Here is a 26,335-nt window from a genome sequence, read left to right as displayed (position 1 = left end):
ATAACATTTGATAAAATTGACTAAAATTAAACAAAACTGAGGGCTTGCTTCTAGATGAAACACTGATAGAAATCCCAGGATAAATTCATCTACCCACTGATCAGTTTGATACCCTAAGAGACAGTGAACCATGTAAATTACTTGCCTAGACATCTCTGGGAAAGTTGTAGAAGAACATGGTGGATTAGTTCTAGGAAATCCTGAATTCTCAATCAGAAAAGACAAGAAAATGTGGGCTTGTTATTGAAAAGTAAGCTTCTGGTAAATTTCCATGAGGGAATCGATCGAAAAAGGATGAAGAGGGCCTTGGGGATTGACCTGCAATGCTTGACAAATAGATTCAGGGGTTATTGAAAACATAATTTCATTGTTTCTGGCCACTATGGCTCTCTGGCTAGGTAAATAACGACTCTTGCACCAAGTGATGAATTCAGGGAAATGGTGGGTTTGGGGAAAACAAAATTGGGGCAACATTGACTCCCAAAAGAAAAATTCATCACTGACATCCTGAAATTTTTGGTATGCCCAATTATGGAGTTCATAAAGATCAAATTCACATTGAGTTTCAATGATTTTGTACTGTGTATCGACTAAGGGAAGTTCATCGAGGTTAATTACAGGTGGTAGGGTTAGACTCTCTACAACCAATTTGGATTTTCCCTTTTGACTAGCCATTTCAAGAAAATGATAAAACAGAGGATAACTGAAGAAATTACCCCGTGAAAATGATGGTTGTTGGCACAGTGGATTGTGCGTCTCATCGTCTTCGATCTGTTAGACAACTTCGTGCATGAATGGCGAAAAGGATGGATAATGGAGTGGTAGCAGAGATTAAATTTGGAATGGGTAATCTCACCGGTTTATTTCAAATTACCATTATTAGTACATCGAATCTAATGAATTGAATGTTGGCGGGGTGATTAATAATTCAACGGGAAATTGGCTAAATTTATCGGGAGATTTGGTGATAGTTATTTTGGGAGGGGAGGTAGCGGCATGTCAAAATAGTGGGAGGGTTGGCGGGAAGGTTGGCAATAGGCAGAAGTGGTTTCCGGTGGGGGGGGGGGTTTAGGTGGTAAGCCCATGAAGCAATAATACATTAACAAATACAATCTTAGGATAGGAAGCAAATCCGCCCAAAAGATACACATGATTGTTGTGGCGTCTATCACATGCAACAATGGTCATCACTGCAACGAAGATCCTTGCTATTGATGATTTAACTGGCTTGGCATCAAACTTAAGAGCACCTCCTATAAATCGCAGGCCACCACTCAAAGGTGCACTGATATGTATTTGGTTCAGAGGGAAATACGCCTTTTGCAGATTTGGCCTTATGGCTAGCCCATGACTACTACAACGACCAATCCGACCCATGGACATGGAAATTGCAAATTTCGCCCACACAGGTGATTTAAACTCTGTGAAATTAATTTGGCCCTTTGGACTGCATAGCATTGCAATTTCAGCGTCAATTCATCTCAATCGCCCATTGACAATCATGAGGCTTCAGAAATGTCTAGTGGCTTAAGAATTCAAAGAGATGTGTGGTACTACAGCCCTGGGGAGACTTGTGTGGACTTGTATTAAATCCCTCGGCCTTTAAGAAATTTGGTTGGGTTTGAAAACCAAATAAAAGAGAATTGAATTTGGCCGCTAATTTTTTAAATCATATGACAACTTCTTTTTTCAAATAATAGTTCACCGCCCTTCAATTAAACATAATGGGCCAACTTTATAATATGGTGTGCCCCTTTAAAAATTCGATAGACAACCTTCACTAAATAATGTGCATGATACTTTTAATAATTTTCACTTTAGTAAAAATTTGCCCTCCAATTTGTCTATTCCGACAAAAGTTGCAAATAAAATAAGCTTGATGGTGATAGAACCTAGGTCATAATCATGCCCTGAATATTTCTTCAGCGACTTCTGTTTCTTTGTTCTCTCTGGCAAAATATATTTTTCTACACAAATGACGACTCTAGCAAATAGAAGATCTCAGCACCTCCTCAAACAATATGAGATTAAAATCCTCATGATAGCAAGAAAACCAACTTTGATAGCACTGTAATGTCCCAAATGGGATATTTTGCTAAATTTGCAGAAATCGAACTCAACCCAAATTTCACCATTAAATTATCATTCATTTAACAGAAGATTGCCATGTAAAATAAAACAAACAGAGCACTACAATCCAATGACACAATGAACAGGAAAATTCTCAGCTTTTATTATAATGGATAAACTGGGGTTACATGCATATACAACCAAAATAGCTGAGATGAACGCTGGCCTCCAAGATAATCTGTTGCACTGCACCAACCTCCAAAACTGAACTGAACTACCACTGCTAAGCTCTCCTGTGAATTCTAGATGAATTCACCAAGGGGAGATGGGTGCTCACCCAATCTCACTAAATCACCCGAGGGTTTCCATCCTAGGGCTACCAAGGAAGTAGAGAACCGAGTTCCCAACCTCTCATACAAGAAGAAATATCAAATCCAAGATGTCCTCTAATGGCCTCCTCCTCTTTTACAAATCTGATGGTCCCCTCTAGAACCTCCAATTCTATATTATTTTAATCATGGAGAACTTTTCCCTCTTTAATTTCAATTAAAATATTCTTTTAATGTGGAAAAAAGGTAAATTGGCCACCATGCCTGCTCAGGTCACTAAAAATCACTTCTAACCATCATGTGTTGTAGATATTCTCGTTCTGGTTCCAACAAGCTATTACAGTAAGGTGTTTTGCCAAGTAATCCTCCCGGAATGCCACCTTAAGCGTAATTAATTGATTTAGGCCCATTAATAACTATATCTTTTGAAAGTTGTCGGAATGCATGGAACGAAAGGAAAATTGTGCGGATGATGGAATATACCAAGAGAATGCCATCAGACCTCGTAAAAACTCCTCAAAACCCCTCCAAAAGCCCTTGGGCCACTGAGGACGCCAACCTGCACCTGTGGCCTCTCTGCCCCCAACTTTGAAAGTCCATCCTATCCATGCCATAAGGAACACCAGAAAAAGGAACATTAGAAGTAACTAGATGAATTTGAAGACTAAGCTAGTGTGTGATGCACTCATTTGACCACAATTGGCCCAGGTAACTCGATGAATCTGCACACTAAACTAGAAGCACATCAAGTATCATTACAAAGGGCTATATTTCACTTCAAAAGTAAAGAAAGCATTTTAATGTCTTACCGATTCAAGCTTTGGACCTCTAGTATGTCGAAAATATGTTGGGAAATACTTCCACAACTAAATTTACATTTTCAAATTTCATATTCTCTACCATGACATACAAGTTCATACATAACCATAAGCATGCCATCATACATTTGACTAAAATGTCATAAATGAAAATTCATAAACACATATGTATTCAAGTCTCAGTGAATACATTTTGGTGCTTTGACCCAAAATGTCAAGTCCACAATGGTCAGGGCACTACAATTCCCAACTATCAGAAAACTGAGTGAGTACAAAAATAATCTGGCAATTTATGCCAAAGCTAGAGTTGATATATTTTTTGGAAGGATAAAGCCTCCTTGCCCTTTGGAGCTCATGCAAACCTTATGTCTATCTATCGAAACTCTAATGCATATCTGAAAGTAATATAAGTTTTGGTTTTCTTAGAAAACGTACTAGAATGTTGCTTAAATTGGGATAGAACTTCTTTAACTTTTTATTAAAGAGATGCAGCTTGAAATCTGGAATTTCTTGTCAATATATTCACAATATTTACTCTTTGTTTTGGTCTCCATACAATAATTTGTGGTTGTGTCAATAAACTGCTAATGAGAAAAATGGAACAAATTAACTATTAATCATTAACATGCGGTTTTGGTTTGAATGGCAAAATTCTTAATTTTTTCCCCAACGTTCTTGAACCAATTTTCTTTCTATTTGTTCCAACTATTCCTGCTTGGACCTTCTTATCCCTCGCATTCTTCTTGGCAAAATCACTCACCTCAAATTGACCTCGTTCATACTCTCTTGTAGCCTGCAGAAAAATATTTATTAGATTCCTTATCTTGGAAGAATAATCAAAAGTAATATTTTTTCTATCAATTTTGTATATGTATTGTCAAAAGTTTATCGCCATGCATCTCTTCAATGCAAAAAATTAACATTGTCTGAACAGAAAAACATGAAAAATGATCACTGTTTACCTTTAGAACAATCATTACTTTCAGGGAACTACTTAGAAGTGCTATCCGCGATTTCTTTCCAGATGTCAGATAGTCAGACATGGTAGGATCTACCCGCAAGAAAATATGAGGCCAAGACTTCCCATCGCTAACATTTGTTTTGTGCATCCTCCTTGCCTTTTAAGAGTAGAAGATCAGAATAAGAATACGAGCTCTCTCTTCATGCTTTAAGAAAGTGGAAAGTACTTAGACACTTACTAGATCAGTATTTCTTCTATGAATTTGAAATCATATATTAAAATTATCCTTCACTTTACCTTAGCAATTTAATTGAAGAAATTGGCATGAGAGTCGAATGAACAAGAACTGATGATTCATTTTAAAAGCTTGATTTCAGGTTCACATGATCAATTCATTATATGTGTGAAGCAACCAGTAAAATCCAGATAGAGTGACTGTTACAAAGTTTCTGGGTCTGAACAGTTGTACAGTTATCAAATGACTAAAAGAGACAGTAATTCATGCCCAGGGAATGTCTTGACAACATAGCATATACCAAAATCTTAAAAGTGGGAAAATACCTATGAGTCACATATGATTGACTAATAATTTGGAAGAAGCCTGGACCTCAAACAATTGGAAAGCTAGAAAAAGGGAGAGAATACAAATGCAGATGGACTGTTTATGCACAATCCAAATCATCTGAGAATAATGCCAATGATGCTGTAGATAAGGACTAGGTAAATTTAGCTTATCACATTATGTATGGATTGACCAGCAATGATAATTCTATTTGAAGTAACCTTTGAAATAATCAGACAAGCAGACTACTAAATGTTCATGGAATGTGAAACAATGGGAAAAAAAAGATTTGCATTAAGTGAAATGAAATATTTACTAATTGTTGTTTAGCCACGGCGCATGCACATAACCCAAACTAGGCTCATGCACCAACACCAGTGCAGGAATAGGTGTTTCTATCCCACACCTGTGAGTGGGATGACATACCCCAACCTCTTGCCTCATATCCACCCCACAGAATTTGGGGTGTCTCCTGTGACCAGGACACCCCCAATTTGTCATAGGGGTGTTAACTTTGTAAATTTTAGGCAGTTACTCTTGTTACTATGCACAGTGACCCCATAATAGGAGGCGTACTTTGTAGGTTGTAACCATATGGGGAAACCTTGTAATAGGTTATTAAAGGTTGGTTTGTATGGTTACAAAGAGAGATGCTTACAGGGAAACTTTTAGGGGCTAAATTTCACCCAAGGATTAATTTTCCGTTTATTTTTCGAAAATAAAATAAAATTTGCCAATTCTCATTTTTGTCTAATATGATTATGCCAAATTCAATAGGATAAAAGTATCTTAGATTAAAAATCACCAAAATTTTACAGAAACTACATAAAAACCTTAGAAATTTGAATATCTTTACCAAACTATTGCCACATATTTTATGGTTGACACCATAAGAATTACTAAGATCTGCCATGGTTTCACCACTTTATTATAGGTATGGATCCTTGAAATTTTCACTGGGGTTCAACCGTGTAACTACTATTATAACCCTTGACTCGAACATGATATGACATTGAGAAAACACATGCTTCCAAGTGACAGAGAGGTCATCAAGAGATTCATAACAGCAGTAGAAGATTTATTATCTAGATTCATAGGAAGAAACCCTCAATCAAAATCGATTTGCCCAAATTTCACATGGGCAATGTGAATCTGGCACAATCAAATCTTTGTATGATAAGCAACATGATAAATTTCATGGTAGGCATCTGCAAGAGCTACTAATATTTGATATACAGTTACTCTCACATGTAGTGAATTCCTCAACCAATGAAGTACTTACATCTTTATTCATTCAGTGACGAGAAATCAATTGAGATCTGAGAAGAAAGAAAATTTGGTTTACATTAGCACCTATGATATAAGCACAATACCAATGATGTAAGAAGATACTCACACAAGAAAGCACCAGAGAGAAAACGTGCAAGCATGAGAGGAGATTGTTGAAACGATACACATAACGTACACTCATTTGCATTTACTATATATAGAATAAAAAATTGTGGGCAGAGCAAACAAGGTGGACCAAATCTCCAATAAAATACAATAAAATGGGTCAGTTACAATTTAGAACAAGTCAACCATAAGACATAAAGATAAATAGAAAATAGAATACATGTTTAATAGTCTGATTCTCATAAATTCCTCCCAGCTGAGAGGAAATCACCCCAGGTTTGTATTGAAGATGGGGAAATGCTGCTCAAATGTTGATTGGGACAATGACTTTATTTCAGTGAGCAAAGTTCGTTTGTGGCCTACCATGCAGGTGGTGATTTGATGATAGTATGTGGTGTGGAGCTCAATAGGGTATATTTAAGAACAGGAAGCTGAAAATCTGGATTGTGACTTCCAATGTGGGAATGGAACAAATTCCTCCCAAGTCATGTCATTACTGATTTGTACAACTACAACTGGCTGACGTTCCCACAGGAATGCCAAGCTATGGTGGCAGGTCCAACTTGAAGGCATTAGGACTCACTTATTGTATGATGGTATAAGTACCATGCTGAATTGCCTTGGGTTTATGATGCAGTTGATTTTTGAAGCGTTGCTTAAGAAGTTTTATCTTGCTCTTATAGGTGGGATGTGTTAATTTTTCTTAGGGCTATATTGTTTTCTGCCTTATAATTTCATTTCTTCATTAATACATTGAATTCACCCGATAACATCATAACATTATTCAGATTTACATCATTATCCAACAACATATGCAACTATATAGAAAGAACAATATCATCATCAATGTAGCGGAACATTGTCATGTCCCTTCTCAAATGAATTAGTCATGGGATACAGCAACACAATTTTGGTTTAGGAGGAGGACCCCACATGAACAAACTTAGGAACTATAGGCAGTTCGAATTATTTTTGGCAGCTAGTGGAATGTGGGGACCACCACATGCATAATTCGAATTTGGCCAAGGAAGACGTTGGAGGGAATTCGAGCTAGTGGAAGGAGGGGCCTGTTAGGATATTCCGACACATAGGATATAGTTAAGTTCAACTTGGTCTAGTATAGAGTTAGGTAAAGTGTGTTTCTTTACCATTGTACATTTTGTAACTTACAATCCGACGGTCACGATATGTAGTGATCCGACGGTTCACTCTCACCTCGGTATTACCGACACTTGATCCGTGGCTTGACACCCGATTGGTCTATGAGTTCTATTTAAAGCGCATGGAGGGTCATTGTTCGGGTAATCCGTGCATGAGAGAAGCTTATGTAAATTTTCATTCTTTGATTAATAAATTGCCTGTAGTACCCACGTTGGGACAGGCCGTGGACTGTTTCCCTCCTTGCACTTTGAGGGTTTTAACCACGTCAAAAACACTGGTGTATTGATCTGCGATCTGGTTGTGAGCGGTGTCCTTTTGGTATTCTTTCTGAGGAACTTACCCTGTAAATTCCTACATGGTATCAGAGCTATTTGAGGGCCGCGTCCGTTGGTGATCCAAATCTGAAGCCGGTAGAACTGCATGTGGCTGTCGTTTCCTAGATCTGCTGTTTCTGACTGCTTTCGGGCCGAGAGGACTGCTCTGTTGCGTTCGAAGCATCTGTTCCAGTGAGGAACCCCTTTCGTTTCACGCGAAAAGGTTTCCGGTAGCCCTAGCTGCGTCATTTTTCAGATCGGGAGGTATACAGTGTTTTTTTGCAGTGTACTGTTATTTTCTCTCTGCTTATTTCGGTCTCAGTTTATTTAGCCTTTTTTTAACCGGATCTATACCTTTCATTTCTGTGTATGCTCTTTGCCCTGCGACTCTGTGTGATCTGGGCAAATCAGAAACAGAAAGGAAGGATTTTTCTCATGCGTATGCTCTTTTCCCTGCACCTTAGTGTGATCTCGGAAAATCAGAAACATTGAGAAAAATATTTAGTTTTTCGGCTAAAGCTAACTTTGACATTTTTTTTTTTAAATTTCTACTTTTTTGGCTAAAGCTAACTTCGAGCCGCAAGGTTCGTTTTTCTTTTCGTGTTGGGTTTTGTGTTTTGTGTTTTGTAGGGAAAAAGAGCTTTCTCAAGGCAAGCACGCAAACCAAGGCCCTCCCCCCCCTTTCTCTCTCTCTCAAATTTTTTGTATAGATCAATTGGTTCAAAGCTATTTTAAGAGAGTAGAGGTCTTGGGTTCAAGTCTCCATTTTGTGGGGGCGGATTTTTTCATTCCCGCACATTCGCGCACTTTGCCGGCAACTTCAACAATTTTTTTTTTCAAAAAGCCATAACTTCTTCATCCGGAAGCCTTTTTCAGAGCCGTTTTTTTTAAAACCGCCTATTTTTTCGAGATCTATCTATTGTAACACTTACTTTCAGCATCTTCAGCTTCAGTTTTTTAAAAAAAATGGAAAGTCCATGCCAAGTCATTCTTGACAGCACTAACTACTTCCAATGGGTAGCCTACATGGAAGATTTACTTAGAAGTAAAGGTCTCTTCAGAATAGCCACAGACCAAGAGAAGAAACCAAAAGATGAAGACAAGGTTGCAAAATGGGAAAATAGACAAGATCAAGCACGTGGTTTGATTCGGATGTCTATTTCTCCTGATCTTAGATTCCACATTGCAGACCTTGAGACTCCTCATGAAGCATTAGAAAAACTCGCTAAAGTTTTTGGGATTAAAAATGAAATTAGAGCCCATCAATTTGAAAATGAGTTGCTTACTTTGGATTGTAATAATTTTTCTTGCATTGAAGATTTCTTGTCCAAATTCAAGACCCTTAGATATCTCTTGGAAGGTGTTAAAGTTAAGAAAGAAGATGGTAACCTTATTTATTCCATCCTTACTAAGTTGAGACCAGCCTACTCTGTATTTGTTTCCACTTTCCATTCTACAAGGGAAGCTTTCATTTGTCAAGGAAAAGACTACAAGGCCCCTTCCTTTGACTCCTTTTGTGATTCCTTAATAAGAGAACAAGAAAAACTCTTACACCTTGGTCTTCTTAATCTTGGAAACTCTTCCATGAAAGCGTTAGCCGCCCAGCAGCAACCAAATTCAAAGAATCCTAAGAAGTCATATCCTCAAAAGAATGGTCCTAAACCATCTCAGCCTCAAAATGAAAGATCATTTCAGCAAAATGATAAGACCAATAAAAACAAATGGAAGAAGACTGATAGACATTGTAACTTTTGTAATCGAGATGGCCACTTAGAATCTAAATGCTTTAAGAAGATGGAAGCCTTGGAAGCCGCAATGAAGAAACATAACATCCATGTGGAGCCTACTTCAACTTCAACTTCCGGAATGGCACTTTCTGCATGTCATTGTCAATCATCTCAGTCTGGTTATGCATTAAATGTATCTTCTTCTTCTTCTCATTCTCATGAGTGGCTCATTGATTCTGGAGCCTCTTGTCACATGGCCAAAAACCAAGCCATGTTTTCTTCTTTAAATGATTGTAACACCAAAAATATATATGTTGGTGATGATAGATCTCTTAATGTTGTAGGGACTGGAACTGTTCATCTAGACAATGGTCAGTTTAATGATGTATTATGTGTTCCAACCTTATCCTGCAACCTTCTATCTGTCTATCAGATAACTCATTCAGGTGAAGGTAAAATTGTTGAATTTTCACCTCATGATGTTGTAATCAAGGATCTAAAAGATCCTAAACAGATTCTAGCTACTGGTCTTGCTGATGATTCCAAAAGGTTGTATAAGTTTCACAACTTTGGGTCATCAAATCTTCCCTCAGTATTTGTTGCTCATAATGATGAAGTGAGCAAACTTTGGCATGAGCGATTTGGTCACTTAAACTATCGCTCCCTTCAGCATCTATGTAAAGAAAATATGGTGACAGGTCTTCCTATGGTATCTTGCAGAGATGGTGTTTGTTCCGGATGTGTACTCGGAAAACATCATCGGGACAGTTTTGACAAACGTGCCTCTTGGCACGCCTCAGCCCCTTTACAGCTTGTGCACAGTGATTTATGTGGTCCTCTTCCTGTTGCTTCATTCTCTGGCTGCAAGTACTTCTTAACTTTCATTGATGATTTCTCCAGACGCACTTGGGTATACTTCTTAAAACTCAAGAGCGAAGTATTTAACACCTTTTTGGCCTTCAAAGCCTTTGTTGAAAAACAATCTGGACATCAAATTCTTAAGCTAAGAACTGATAATGGTGGAGAATATGTTAAAAACACATTCATCAACTTTTGCACCGAAAATGGAATTCAAATGCAACATACTGTTCCATACACTCCACAACAAAATGGTGTAGCTGAAAGGAAAAATCGCACCTTAAAGGAAATGGCTAATTGTATGCTGCAATCTAAAGGACTCAGTCTTAGTTTTTGGGCCGAAGCAATTAATTGTGCAAATTATATAATCAATCGCACTCCTACTAAGGTTCTAGATAATATCACTCCAGAAGAAGCTTGGAGTTCCATTAAACCAGATGTAAGTCACTTTCGTGTGTTTGGAAGTGAAGCATGGGCCCATATTTCAGATGAAAAGCATAAAGCTTTAGAACCTAAGAGTGAGAAATGTACTTTTGTTGGATATTCTGAAGATGTAAAAGGTTATAGACTTATTCCATTTAAGTCCAAAAATGTTATCATTAGAAGAGATGTAAAATTTGATGAAAATAAATCGGCCTGCGAGCCTAGTCCGGCGAATGTGCCACCTCTTCCTATCTCTTCTACTTTTGAAAACATTTCTTCTTCAGATGATGAAAGCGAGGATGATAATCCTCCCCCACCTTCTCAGGATCCTCAACTTCCAAGATGGGTCCGTGCTACTCGGGATGCAACAGGTGATCTTGCCGGTGATCCTACAGATCAGCGACGTACACGCTCTCAGTTTGAAAGAGCCTCTTCTTTACTGGCTCAAGCTCCAGTAAATCATGATCCTGACACTTTTGCAGAAGCTTCAGGCCATCCACATTGGGAAGCAGCTATGAATGAAGAATATCATTCATTGATGACAAATGATACATGGGATCTTGTTCCTCTACCAAAGGGACGCAAACTTGTTAGATGTAAATGGGTTTACAGAACCAAGTATGGACCAGATGGGAAAGTTGATAAACATAAAGCTCGTCTCGTTGCTAAGGGCTTTTCACAGGTTGAAGGCATTGACTACACTGAAACCTTCTCCCCTGTTGCCAAAATGAACTCTATCCGCCTTGTTCTTTCCCTTGCTGCCTCTTTAAAATGGGAAGTCCATTAGATGGATGTTAAATCTGCCTTCTTGCATGGGGACTTGCAGGAAGAAATCTATATGGAACAACCCATTGGCTTCATACAAACAGACTCCAGCCTTGTTTGTCGACTTAAGAAATCCCTTTATGGCCTCAAGCAAGCTCCTCGGGCTTGGTATGCCAAAATGGATAGCTTTCTTTTAGAATCTGGCTTTTCTAGGTGTCATTCTGACAATACTGTCTACACCAAGAAAGTGGGCAACTCTCTTATCATCCTTGTTCTTTATGTTGATGATCTCATTCTTACTGGTAGTGATCCCAACCTTATAAATCATGTGAAGTCCAGCCTTAAAAAGAAATTTGAAATGACAGACTTAGGACACTTACACTATTTTCTCGGTCTTCAAGTCTTGCAATCCCAGGAGGGTATTTTCCTTTCCCAGTCCAAGTATGCTTGTGATATTCTTCGTCATTTTCACATGGAAGACTGTAAGCCAGCCCCTTCTCCCTTTCAGTCTGGAGTCAAACTTTCAGTCTCTTGTACTTCTCCTGAAGTTGATGCTACCTTATACCGTCAACTTGTCGGAAAACTCTTGTATTTAACCCATACTTGTCCTGATCTTTCCTTTGCTGTTGGCCTTGTTGCTCGTTTTATGCAAAACCCCCGTGAAAGTCATTGGAAAGCAACTAAAAGAATACTTCGTTATGTTCGAGGTACAGTACAGTTTGGGATTCATTACAGTGCCAAAGCAGCTCCTCTGTTAGTTGGTTTCACTGATTCTGATTGGGCTGGTGACCCTGATGATCGGAAGTCTACTGCCGGTTATGTATTCACTCTTGGTTCAGGGCCTATTACATGGGATTGTAAGAAACAGGCTGCCATTTCTCTTTCGTCAGCAGAAGCAGAGTATCGTGGTGTCGTGGAAGCTAGTAAGGAAGCCTTGTGGCTTCGTCAGATCCTATCAGAGTTTGGCTTTGAGCAGCAGCATCCAACCACACTTTGGTGTGATAATCAAAGTGCCATTTAGCTATGCAAAGATCCAGTTCAGCATCAGCGCAGCAAACACATTGAACTACACATGCACTTCATCAGAAAGCTCATTCATGACCATGTTCTTGAAGTGCAATATTGTCCAACAGATGATCAGGTTGCAGACATCTTCACAAAGGCTCTCACAGAGGCGAAGTTCACTAAACTTCGATATATGCTTGGAGTTCAGTAAGTTGTCACTAAGGGGGAATAGGCTCTAGTGCCTCCTTCCTTCTCCTATTGTGCCATATTTGTAAATCCTTCAATCCTATCCCAAGTTGTTCTTAAGGGGGGATGTTAGGATATTCCGACACACAGGATATAGTTAAGTTCAACTTGGTCTAGTATAGAGTTAGGTTAGAGTTAGGTAAAGTGTGTTTCTTTACCGTTGTACATTTTGTAACTTACAATCCGACGGTCACGATATGTAGTGATCCGACGGTTCACTCTCACCTCGGTATTACCGACACTTGATCCATGGCTTGACACCCGATTGGTCCATGAGTTCTATTTAAAGCGCATGGAGGGTCATTGTTCGGGTAATCCGTGCATGAGAGAAGCTTATGTAAATTTTCATTCTTTGATTAATAAATTGCCTGTAGTACCCACGTTGGGATAGCCCGTGGACTGTTTCCCTCCTTGCACTTTGAGGGTTTTAACCACGTCAAAAATACTGGTGTATTGATCTGCAATCTGGTTGTGAGCGGTGTCCTTTTGGTATTCTTTCTGAGGAACTTACCCTGTAAATTCCTACAGGGCCCACAAGAGGCTAAGGGGTCCCAAGGTGACAAAAGAAGATGGAGCTCTCATTTTCCAGCATTCTGAATATTTGACAAACAAGCACACTCTTGTACGTTCTGCTGCTTAGTGAGTCTACTGGTTGTTTAGCCACGAGTCTTCTGAAGGGAAGATTCAACCTCTACTTCGATAGAATATCTGTGCCTGCCCTAGGGAGGTCATTCCAAAGAGATTGCAGGAATTTCCAGCAGCGATTCACAGCTTAGCCAGCTACGCAGAGGAAGGGGGCTACGTGTCTTTTGGGCAGACAAAAATACGCAGAGGTTCATTTAGCCAGCCAAGGGCCACTAATTTGCTGGGAGTTTTCGAGAGCAAAGAAGATCGAGGATTGAGGGTATTTTATCAGTGTTTTGTAGCCAGCCAGCCAGTACACGCAGCGGTATACATTTCTGGGTAGAGAGACTACGCACTAGCCTCTAACAACAAATTCGTGGGGTTTGATTGAGCAACCATCAGGGCCAAGGACCATCCAGGAAGCAAGGGATCAGATAGTACAAGGGAAAGGAGCATTTGAGGGGCGTTTCCAAGTGGATTTGCACGCTGTTTCTTGCAAATCGAATTTGGCAGCAGTAGCCGGAGAGCAGCCCCCAAGAGGCCGACAATCCAAAGTCAAAATCAGAGAAATTCCCTTCTGGGTTTTTCTGGGTTTTGACCAAGGAGTCTAAAAGTTGAAAGGGCAGAATTTTCTGGGCGGTTTTTGGGCACTTTCCAGTTGGCCAAAGTCAGCAGATCAGCGGTTTACTAGGACAATGCAGAGCATAGTAGAGCAACCAAATTTCTAGCTATTCTACCACCTAAGTTTGGTCCATCTTGTCCTTGAGACAAGCCCAGGTGCACTACTCCATTTATATATTGTACTCATGCTCTCATATTTCATAATATATGGCTCAGCAGTTCCAATATTACAATGTCTCATGTTTGATTGCTAAATGTTTCTAATTTTCCATTATTGCACTATTTGTTTAATTGGATTATCACTTAAATTCCGATTTAGGAACATTACAGTGGTATCAAAGTCTAATTCTTGGCTCAGCTATGGGGTTGGGTTCTTATGAGAGGAGAAGACCGAAAGAACATCACTTACTGGAGGCAGAGGTACATGAGCAGAGAAAGGGAGATGGAAATCACACCAGAAACGGAGGAAAGAGCGAAAACAGTGGCCGAAGAGGAGGAAATGACAGAGCCTAAGAGCAGGGAGGAGATGGCTTTCAATAGCCTCTTGAGGGCTCTAAGTGACTTGGCCAAGGGGCAGAAAGACATGCTGGAGGAGATCAAATCACAGAGCCGAGACAGAGCCACACCTAGAGGGTTTTTGTGTGGAGAGACTTCCGGGGCTTCTCAACCCTTCGATCATCCCTCACTAGCAGTGCAACGCCCTTCAATGAGTGTGCCCACTAGGGCCACACTACCCTCCTTCGTGCCAATAGCACAGATCGAACCAGCAAGGGAGGAAGACACTCCCCAGATGGGGGATTACTTCAGAGAGTGGCAGGCGATGGATGAAGATTTCAAAGAAGCCCTCTCCTTCAGAGATTACTGCAAGCTCAAGCAGAGTGAGAGGAACAAGGGGTACAAAGGACAGGGGACGCAAAACTATGAGTTGTAGAGAACCATAGGGAGGATGTACTTCCCTACATTTGATGGCACTGCCAAGTGCACAGCCAGGGCTTGGGTTGAAAAGATGGACACATACTTTCAGCTCAACCAGATGACAGAACAGGAGGCCATTAAGATGGCAGCGTTGCACTTGGAGGGGGAAGCCCATGAATGGTGGCTTCACGGCCTAACCACCTTGGGGCATGCCCAGATAGTTTCATTTGAGGACATCACCAGGAGGGTGGTGGAGCGGTTTGATCAGAGGGACTCGGAGGCATCCTTCAGGGAGTTGACCAGCGTTACTTGGGAGCGTGAGCGAAAACGGGTGCAGAAGCGACATTTTCAGAAGCTCTTGGTTTGAGAGTGAATCCCAGAGCGTTTTTTATATTTTTTATATTGTGATACATATATGTCAACAAAAACATGTAGAATGATGAATTAGATATAAAAAAAACATTAGAAAAAACATAGATTGAACCATATAACAACAATCATCTAGATTCTAGAAGTTATAATCTTCATCAACCACGTCCACAAGTTAGTAAAGTAGTAACATACAACATATTGAGTCTCATGATTCATCAATCTTAAAGTTTCAAGCTTTCAAAATTCAATATATAACATTTATCATGATTGATCACCAAAGTTGTACTTGTAAGTTAAGTATAACCATTACAACAAATAATATCTAACATGAAATGAAATGTTATAAAATGAAATGAAGTGAAACAACTTTCAACTTTCATGAAGCATCATATTCATAATTCATTACTAATGAGTTATAATTGCCAACTTCAAACTTAAATTGTCATATATTGTTTAAAAAAATATCATAATAATTATGAAAGAGACAATAGTTATAAAAACTACTAGAAACTAGAAAAGACAAGTAAATCTATTATCTATTGCTTATGCTTGGGCCTCTTGCCACCATGAGAAATGTCTAATTTTTTAGTCTTGTTGGAAAATCAGGATCTTTGTCATTAATATCACCCTCTAAGCATTAATAGCCATAGGTATCTTTGTCATTACCTTTGTATCTGTATAGGGATCTTTGTCATTAATATCACCCTCTAAGCATTAATAGCCATAGGTAACTTTGTCATTACCTTTGTATCTGTATAGGGATCTTTGTCATTAATATCACCCTCTAAGCATTAATATAAGATATAAAAAGCATAGCATGTCAAGTCAAGATTTTGTTTGAGTGATGTGTACATTTTTGGGAGGGTCATGATAGAGGAGTTCGACAACCAATGTCACTAACATCAAGGTACATAGAGGGATTGGTGCTCTTGATTAAATATGAGTTCCATACCCTAATACATGACTAAATTCAATGGAAACATTGCAATCCCCCAATCCTCAAATCCTGAAAAACTGATAAGTCTGCTGGATTTTGAATGAAATCTAAAATTCTACTTTCTCCATATGAAATCCAGCGAGGTCGTAACCACTCTCAAACATCCTGAGTCATTTCATGGTAATGTTACAAATTTAAGTAAAAGGATGAAAATGAAGATTACCATGAATCACATATCAATTTAACATTACCATGAAATACATATCAATACTACGGCCATAGGCTTCATCATTACGCTGCCCCACTCAAAAATTATTTGTTTCTTTGAAAAAAAATTGCATTTGGAACATTAATGCAAAAAAAATTGCAAAAAAGGATAAACGCTCCCGAAAACACTCCCGAAAAGGCAGTGAGCGTTTTTTCAGGGAGCGCGCTTCCGAGGCGCTCTGGAGCCACTCTCGCTCGGAGCGCGAATTAGGAGTGGGAGCGAGAAGGGGGCGCTTCCCCGCAACCCTGAAGCTGACACAACTACGCCAGACATGCAACACAGAGCAGTATTTTTCTTATTTTCTGCGTGTCAGTGATGGTCCCGGATCTGTCTGAGGCTAGGAGGGTAACACATTCATTGAGGGTTTGCTTGAGCCTTTGCGTGGATTGGTAAAGTCACGCAGACCCTCTACACTGCAGGAGGCGGTGGTGTGCGCCAGCGATTTGCAGGGGGCCATCCCTAAGACTGGAGCGCCATTTCCTGCACAGACCCCTTTCCCATAGAAAGGGCATGAGACTAGACCCCAGCCATCGAGGACCACACAGGGGAGGGGGCAGCTAAATGAGGAGACACGGAAGGACCTCCAGAGGAGGAAGATTTGCTTCACATGCAGAGAGCCCTGGGCACTAGGCCATAGGTGCCCAGCGGGTAGAGCACATTACATTGAGGTCTTTTCTGACAGTGACTAGGAGGATGAGGTGGAGCAAGATTGCGGTGGGACAAATGGAGAGAGTTCGGGGGATAGAGGGCCGCCACCACCACCACCTCCACAAAGAGGAGCATCTCTTGCCTCATTAGGGGGAGTCCTTGCTTCTCCATGCGAGATTCCCAAGTTTTTGACACTCTGGATCAGAGGTATGGTGCAGGGATAGAGAGTGTCGATACTGGTGGACAGTGAGGCTACCCACAACTTCATAGATGCACAGCTGGTTTAGAGGAGGGGCCTCACCACGGTGGAGTTTGAGGATTCTCCGTCCTAGTGCCAGGTGACTGTACCATCCAGTGTACCAGATACGTACCCTCCTTGACAATAGTTATGGGAAACTACTCGATGACGGACCATTTCTTTGTGGTCGATATGCCAGACACCAATGTGGTGCTAGGTGTCGAGTGGTTGTATTCCCTTGGGAGAGTTACGACTGATTGGAGGAAACCTGAGATGGAGTTCATGGGGCCAAACGACAAACTGGTGGTTTTGAGAGGCATGTAGTCTTATCCGCCTCAGACAGTTTTGGCCCACAGGATGGAGGTAGATCTTCAACATGGGGACATCGCATGGGCAGTCGAGTTGAGGATCTCAGAGGCTGGGGGTCAGGCATAGTCACCACCAGCAAACATACAAGCTCTTCTGGACAGGTATGCAGTGGTGTTCAAGGACATTCCACCAGGGTAGCCACCAGATAGAGGGTTTGAGCACACCATTGAGCTAGAGCTGGGTATACAGGCAGTCATCACTACTCCTTACAGGCACCCCAAAGCCTATAAGGACGAGATAGAGAAAGCTATTCAGGAGTTGCTTGCTTTGGGTCACATCAGGCCTAGTTCTAGTCCTTTTGCTTCTTCCGTAGTGCTGGTGAAGAAGAAGGATGGGACCCTTAGGATGTGCATAGACTACAGAGCCCTTAACAAGAAGACCCTCAAGAACCAGTACCCCATTCCCCACATTGATGAGTTGATGGATGAGCTTAGAGGAGCCAAGTACTTCTCTAAGATCGATCTGTGTTCGGGGTACCACCAAATCAGAGTTCAGGATCAGGACATCCCGAAGACAGCATTCTGGTGCCACTATGGGCACTTCGAGTTTCTGGTCATGCCATTTGGGCTGACCAACGCTCCCACCACATTTCAGTCTTGCATGAACCACATCTTTAGGGGGCAGTTGAGGAGGTTCGTGCTAGTGTTTTTTGATGACATTCTGATCTATAGCCGGACATGGGAGGAACACCTCCAACACTTGGAGGAGGTACTGCGCATTCTGGAGGAGCAGCAGTTCTATGCCAAGCTCTCCAAATGCAAGTTTGGGTTGACAGAGATGCTTTATCTTGGAAATATAACTGGAGCAGACAGGGTCAAGGTTCATGAGGAGAAGATCAAGGCCATCCGGGATTGGCCATTTCCCTGATACGTGACTACGCTAAGAGGCTTCTTGGGCATTTGCACTTACTACAGGAAGTTTTTCAAAGGGTTCTCGCAGTTGGCAGCACCCTTGACCGACTTGACCAAGAAAGGGGCCTTCGCATGGATTGAGGGAGCACAAGCCGCTTTCGATCGCCTCAAGGAGGTGATGAGGAGTTGACCTATTTTGGCACTCCTAGATTTTTCCCAGCCCTTCACGGTGTAGTGTGATGCATCAAGCGTGGGAATTGGGGCCGTTTTGTCACAGAAGGGGCACCCCATAGCTTTCGAGAGTCGGAAGCTCCTATTGCACGAGCTGTCATATTCCATATATGACGAGGAGATGCTAGCCATCATGCATGCATTGACCAAGTTCCGCCAGTACTTGGTGGGCAACCGATTTCGAGTGAAGACTGATCACAATAGTCTTCGACATTTCATGGGGCAGCAGGGTCTCAATGACAGGCAACAGAGATGGGTCAGCAAGGTGCGGGCCTACTACTTTGATATTGAGTATGTGCAAGGCAAGCACAACGTGGTGGCCGATGCTCTATCCAGGAGACCGGCTGGGTTATCTCTTATGAGCATCTGCTAGGATTGGAAGGCTCAGTTGTTGGTTGAGTACTCCAAGGACAGGAAGGCCTGTGAGGTGCTAGAGGGGACACATGCAAATGAGCATTACCGTGTGATGGATGAGGTTATCTATTACAAGGGATGCATTTACTTAGTACCCAACTCGTAGTTGAGGGAGAGGGTACTCCAAGCAGCTCACGATTCACCATTGTCTGGACACCAAGGGTTTTGGAAGACATACATGGCTGTTTGGGAGAGATTCACATGGAAAGGCCTCAAGGAGGATGTGTTGCAACACGTAAGGGAGTGTGAGGTCTGTCAGCAGAACAAGGGGGAGCTAACTCACCCTGCAGGGCTATTACAACCACTTCCCATTCCAGAGGGGAAATGGGAAATTATCTTGATGGATTTCATCACTCGGATCCCCACAGTACAGGGGAAAGATTGCATATATGTGGTGGTCGACAAGCTAACCAAATTTTCCCATTTCTTTGCCATCCCCACTAGATTCACGTCTGCCCAGGTTGTTGAGCTGTTCTTCCCAGAGGTTTTCCGACTACATGGACTCCCCAAAAACATTGTTAGCGACAAAGACAACAAATTTATGGGTGGTTTTTGGCAGGAGCTCTTCAGGTTGGTTGGGATGGAGCTTACTCCTAGCACCAGTTACCATCCTCAGACGGACAGCTAGACAAAGAGGGTCAACTAGTGGTTGGAGGGGTACCTGAGGAACTATGTGACGGGTTTGCAGAGGACGTGGATTCGGTGGTTGCACTTAGGCGAGTTCTGCTACAACACCACACACCACATGTCTATTCGTATGACTCCTTTTTGTTCCCTTGATGGTTATGATAGTCTATCTTTCGCTGATATTATTTTCGGAGACAGTTGGGCCCCAAAAGCCAAAGATTGGGTCCAAGAGAGCCCAGATATCATCAAAGCTCTCAAGGATAATCTAGCAACAACCTAGAATCAACAAAAACTGTATGCAGATCAGCACAGGATAGAGAGGCACTTTGAGGAGGGGGACCTAGTGTACCTTCGATTGCAACCTTACAAACAGTCCACGCTGAAACAGAAGGGGGCCGAGAAGCTACAACCACGCTTCTATGGGCCCTACTAGGTGACCAAGCGGGTTGGGGAGGTGGCCTATGAGCTAGCGCTGCCTCCGGGGAGCAGGATCCACAACGTGTTTCATGTCTCATGCCTGAAGAAGGTGCTGGGACAACAAGTGACTGCAACAACTGATCTACCCCCATTGGATGATGAGGGCCATTTGGTGCTGGAACCAGAGGCCATATTGGAGAGAAGGGAGAGAAAACTGAGGAACAGAACCATCAGGGAGTTCTTAATATGCTAGAAGAACTTACCGGATGAGGATGCCACTTGGGAGGGTGAGCACATACTAGAGCACTCGGCCTTGACGTTGCTTGAGGGCAAGCGACATTTGGGAGGGGAGGATTGTCATCATTCATGTCCCTTCTCAAATGAATTAGTCACGGGATGCAGCAACACAATTTTGGCAGCAATTTTGGTTTAGGAGGAGGACCCCACACACAAAAACTTAGGAACTATAGGCAATTCGAATTATTTTTGGCAGCTAGTGGAATGTGGGGGCCACCACATGCATAATTCGAATTTGGCCAAGGAGGACATTGGAGGGAATTCGAGCTAGTGGAAGGAGGGGCCCACAAGAGGCTAAGGGGGCCCAAGGTGATAAAAGAGGATGGAGCTCTCATTTTCCAACATTCTGAATATTTGACAAACAAACTCACTCTGTACGCTCTACTTCTTAGCGAGTCTACTGGCTATTTAGCCACGAGTCTTCCGCAGGGAAGATTCAACCTCTACTTCGGGGGACTATCTGTGCTCGCCCTAGGGAGGCAATTCCACAAAGATTGCAGGAGTTTTCAACAACGATTCACAGCTCAACCAGCCACACAGAGGAAGGGATTACGTGTTTTCTAGGCAGCCAAAAATACGCAAAGGTTGATTTAGCCAAGGGGCCACTAACTTGTTGGGAGTTTTCAGGAGCAAAGAAGATGAAGGACTGAGGGTATTTTATCAGTGTTTTGCAGCCAACCAGCCAGTACACGCAGCAGTATACATTTATGGGCAGAGAGACTGCGTAGTGGCCTCCAACAACAAATTCGTGGGGCTTGATTGAGCAGCCATCAGGGCCAAGGACCATCCGCAAAGCAAGGGATCAAATAGTATAGGGGAAAGCAGCGTTTGAGAGGTGTTTTGAGGTGTAATATCAGTTTGTTGCAATAGTGATACTGGGCTTCTCGAATTTTCACAGAGGTCATACAAGCAGTGCGAATTTCCGGAAACCCTAGTGTGAGTTGGCAGAAGAACCTCAGATGAATAACAAGAGGTCGGATCAATTTCTGGAAGAAGGTGCGAGTGATTTCCAGTGACAGAGGATGGTAGGACAACTCATTTTGAGCCAATTTCCAGGGAGTGCAAGTGGTTCCAGAACCAACAATGTGAGTTACAAGTTGTAGTGCAAGTAGCCAGTGTGGGGTTCAAAAGGCCAAAGGAGGCCGAGTTTATTAGTAGAGGAGATCTTTGATCTCTAGATTATTTTGCTAGTTGTGCCAAAGGATAGCAAGTTGGTCATCCAGTTGTAATAATTTCCTAATTCAAAAGATAATAAAATAAACCCTCATTTGTTGCACCAGTTTTCCCTTCGGGGTTTTTCCAAAGACGTTTAGTCCAAAAATATTGGTGTCATTTTTATTGTGTGCATCTATTTCTCAATTCCTTATTTTACTTCCATAGCGTATTTTTATTGTGAAGAGCGCATTATTGATTTATTCCTTATTTTCCATAAACAAATAAGATGCTAACAAGTTAGAAGAATAAATTCTAGTTGGTGCATTCATAAAAATTTCACATAGGGAAGTAGCTGCAGGCCTAAAGGACTAGGCCAACCAATGCCCAGGGCTACTTTGTAATAAGGCCAAGGCTTCCATAGGGTGAGAAAATCTTGATCAGGGTAGGTAGAAGTATTTTAGGGCTTCCTAAGATGAACCTCATGCAGAACAATGATAAGGAGGGTTAGACCAAAGTGTTGTAGGGCTTTTCTGGCAGTTGCAGGAGGTATGGAAATTGCAATCTCATCTTGTGAAGACGTTTGCCAAGAGAATAGCCACAGATTTGAAGTGCAGAGGAATTGGAGGTTTGTTTTTCCCCTAGAAGAAGAAGATTGAATGCTTCTCTCCTAAGCTGACCCTGTTGGAAAATATTTGTGTTAATAAGCCTACACGTGGAGCCTCACATCTACTGGAAAATAAGGTCGAGATTGTCTGTTATGTTGGAGAGGGTCGAAGGCTTAACACTGTGTACGAGGGGGCGTAAGGTTTAAAAGAAAGGAAGGTCATGTTTCCCCAAGCTCTAAGAAAATAAGTATCAAGAGGGCTAAGGTTGTTTTGGGTGACCGTGGGTGGAGATTTGAGGTCCAAAAGGCTACAGGAAAGGTTGGAACAACGCTGAGTTTTCTAGGCTTAAGCAGAGGTCAACAAGGGCGATGTTTGGTGGAGTCTTGTGTAGATGATTGCAGAGTCTTGTCCATGGAAGTTTGTCCTTGAATGAGGGATAGGATAGAGTGAGAGAAGGACTGATATACAATGTTTTGGGGGCAGTCAAACACTATGAGAAATCAAAGTTGTTAGGGTTGCGTTCAACAGTGAATTCTAGGTTGAATTCAAGTTGTGTGCAGACCTTGTTTTGTGCCCTATGTACAATGATTTGATGAAGCAAATCTACTATTAGAGGGCAGACTTTTGGAGCCTATGATCAACGACCCTTGGAGCAGCATAGTCATTAACAGAAGGAATATTTGTGGAGCTGAAGCATGCAAGGATTTTGGAGTAGCATAATTCCTATGAGTAGTTGATCGAAGGAGGCAAAGGACCTGCCAGGTGTCAAGGGAAACAAAGTGTAGAAAGGGTTGATCTAGATGGTCTACTTCAGCAAGTAAGCTAAGTGTTTGTTCTTGTCTATTTCTTTGTGGGCAGATTGCAAATCTAATGTTGCAGACTGCAAGCCCTAGTTGTATACTATGTATACTAGTTGTATCAGAGGTTGGGGGCCATGATCCCTGGTACGGGAGCCCCATGATGTTTTTATTAATGAAGTATGGGAGCCCCATGATTCTTTTATTAATGAAGTAATAAAATAATCAAGCGTTGGGCTCATATATCTATGCACTAAATTGATTTCATTGTTGAAGATTTCCACTGTGAAAAGTGCTTGGCATTGTGGTATTTTAGTGTGTCTCTAATTTTGTTTTAGACATAGACTTGATTCTGAAGTGCTAAGGAAAAATCAAGAGTCACTGTTGATTTATGGTAGCATCGAATGTGCTCCAATCCTAAAAATTTGTAGGGAGGCTAGGACACATGTATTCCACAATACCCAGAAATCGTTTTGGGAAATTCCTCCAAGAGACAGTTTTATTAAAATAATTAATTATTTTTAATGGGTGCCTAAGTCTAAACTTAGGAAATTAAAATAATTAAAGGGTATTAATTATTATTAAACTGAGGGTGAAACTTCTAGAAGAAGACGAGGATCAAGTCAATATGATCTGAGCCATTCATTAGAATCTAATCTAGGTCGTTGATTACTCAACTGGATGAGTATAAGGACTTATTGGCATTTGGAATACACACCAGGCAGATACTCAATTACCCAAGTAAGATCGATTTTCTCATTGGTCGAAGTTTGGCAAAAGGAAATCGAATCAGAGGGAGAGTTGCAGGTGAGAAGGAGAGAGGGCATCAACATCAGTCGGGATTGTAGGAGCAAAAAAACAGATGTTGCGCAAAGGAGGGATAGGACATAGGCTGTGACGCTGGGACTGCGCAGTCCCTATGCAGAAGTTGACGCAGTGAGACGCAGAGGGGGCAATAAGTCCTCAACAAAGTCAGAATTTCGTTGAAAAGCATGACAATATTGTCTGTAAAATTTCTCACGGAAATTCCTCTTCTATTTTTCTAGTTGTATCTTGTACATGAGATTTTTGCTGAATATCAATAAAGAAACCCTCATCTGCTGCACCAATTTTCCCACATTGGGCTTTTCCGAGGATAGTTATCCAAAAATAACTGTGTCATTGTAATTATACTTGTGCTAGTATTTTTCCTTGCATTTACTTTCTACAGTCTTTCAATTGTGAAGGCTACAATAGAATTTATTTCGATATTTTCTATAGAAACACTGTGAATAACTTATTTCTGAATCAGTAAGTAGAAGAAATAATATCGGTCACTACAGCTGGATTGCTATTTAGAAATGTTCACATGGTATCAGAGCTAAGTTAAGCAGGAGTGCAGACCAGAAGAGAAGGGAATTCGAAATTGATGCACGGGCAGAAAATCGAATCTCTAGAGGAATTGCACAGTCCAGTCTAGGAGGGAAAAATTTCCATAGGAAAATCTCTCTTTGAGAGAGTTAACAGAGAGGAAGATTTCTAAATCGAAGTTTGCCAGTGACAGAGGGAGCAACACAAAAGCTTCAACACAAAGCAGTATTTAGGTGAAGACATAGTTTTTCTACAGCAATTGTCGGGCCAGAGAAGCATCAGAAATCGATAGGGAAAAATAGCTCAAAGATGGAAAATCAAGATGCCTTTGAATTATCTTCCAAATTGGAAGAAGAATTCACATGCTTGTCAAGTTCAGCATCAGCAGATGTTTGGTATATTGATAGCGGGGCTTAAGCCCATATGATTGGAGTACAAGAATATTTCTTGAGCTATCAAGAAGAGAAAATGGACTTGCAGATTACTGTGGGAAATAGAATGAAGTGTACTCTAGTAGGGAGGGGCACCATATCATTTGAGATGGAAGCAGGAACCAACATCCGAGCCACTAATGTTCTGCATGTCCCTGGGTTAGGAATGAATCTGATTTCAGTGTCCTAGTAACAGGACAAGGGATACGATGTATACTTCATTGGAAGGAAAGTATTCATTAAACATCCAAGCTGGAAGAAGAAGAGACAAATTGGAATTCGAAGCAACAGATTGAATAGATTGCAGCTCGAGTCTCCAATGGCGCTAATAAGCAACAATCATAATGGAGAAAAGGAACTGAATGAACTGTGGCACAAGCGAATGGGACACTTACACCATGGAGCACTGAGGACGCTCAGAGAGACTGTATGCTAAAGCAGCTTTTTCCAAAAGTAACAACAGAGTGGAAGGCTTATTGGGATTGATACACTCAGATATTTGTAGCCCAATGTCCACAAGAGCTCTTAGTGGTGGCGAATACTTCGACACCTTTATTGATGATCACTCTAGAAAAACCTGGATCTATTTCCTAAAGACCAACGATGAGGTCTTTGATTGATTCAAAGAGTTTAAGGCTCTCGTAGAGAACATGATAGGGAAAAAGATAAAGGTATTGCATTCAAATAATGGTGGAGAGTATATGGTCAAAGACTTCACAAATTTCTACGGAAAGGAGGGCATCAAAAGAGAATGGACAACTCCATATAATCCAGAGCAAAATGGAGTAGCAGAGCGAAAGAATAGAACTATTGTTGGGGTGGAAAAGGCTATGTTGTGTGACCAGGACTTGCCTAGATTCTTATGGGTAGAGGCTTGTAACACAACGATGTATATCCAAAATAGAACTCCCCACAAAGCATTGAGGAAGAAAACGCCTGCAGGTCTCTTCAATGAGAAGAAACCGGAGGTGAATGTTGCTCCATCCACCATGTACCAACTCCTCACCTCTCTCCAATCCAACCCTTGGCATAGACCAAGGTCAATATCATCATGTTGATGTCGTGCTAAAATACTGATGAGTGTCCAGCCTACATCCTGTTGCCAACTGAAGCATGTGATATCCCTCACTTCTTAGGGCTCCTGCAATACAATACTCTTGAGTAAAAATGATACTCCATCAAAAGGATACTAGCTCATGATCTCCCACCAATCCAATGCGTGGACACGTGTGCAAGGGATATGTCTGCTATGCTGGAACTAGTCCATGCTTAACTCCGGATGCTCTACCTGGACAATCAAAACATATCCAAGAAATCCTACCTCTCTACCTCCAATGGGAAAAAGTGGGTAAACTGTGCTGCAAGCCCCGTTTATGTACCCCTAGAGAGGGCCACTGCCTGAAAATGTTGCAGCTCAACTGGCTGCCACTATATTTGTTTGCACCTCATCAATGGGTAGTCCCAAAGATAGATGCACTGCCATCTCCCTCGCTTGATAAGAAACTTCGTGCTCTTCTAGTCTACCAATCTCCTG

General features: G+C 41.4%; 1 protein-coding gene across 9 annotated transcripts in view; it reads right to left on the bottom strand.

The window, feature by feature from the left end:
* Positions 1–3,360: 3,360 nt before the first annotated feature.
* Positions 3,361–26,335, bottom strand: part of RNEE/G (RNAse E/G-like protein) — a 424,083-nt gene continuing 401,108 nt past the window's right edge. For 7 of the 9 annotated variants that reach the window (XM_089378337.1, XM_089378335.1, XM_089378336.1 and 4 more), the window contains 2 exons: positions 4,180–4,335; positions 3,361–4,010 (listed from right to left, as the gene is read on the bottom strand). In XM_089378337.1, the coding sequence (XP_089234463.1) occupies positions 3,831–4,010; positions 4,180–4,335 (336 nt within the window). In that variant the 3' untranslated portion in view covers positions 3,361–3,830. Of the gene's footprint in view, positions 4,011–4,179; positions 4,336–6,022; positions 6,060–26,335 lie in introns of those variants that run through there. The other 2 variants (XM_089378340.1, XM_089378342.1) reach the window with 2 other exon arrangements.

This window comes from Pinus tabuliformis, chromosome J, assembly GCF_031772625.1.
Source record: "Pinus tabuliformis cultivar Carrire ecotype Pingquan chromosome J, CPIR1, whole genome shotgun sequence".
Classification (NCBI taxonomy): domain Eukaryota; kingdom Viridiplantae; phylum Streptophyta; class Pinopsida; order Pinales; family Pinaceae; genus Pinus; species Pinus tabuliformis.
The sequence above is the reverse complement of the archived record's forward strand: the minus strand, read 5'-3'. Positions and strand labels throughout refer to the sequence as shown.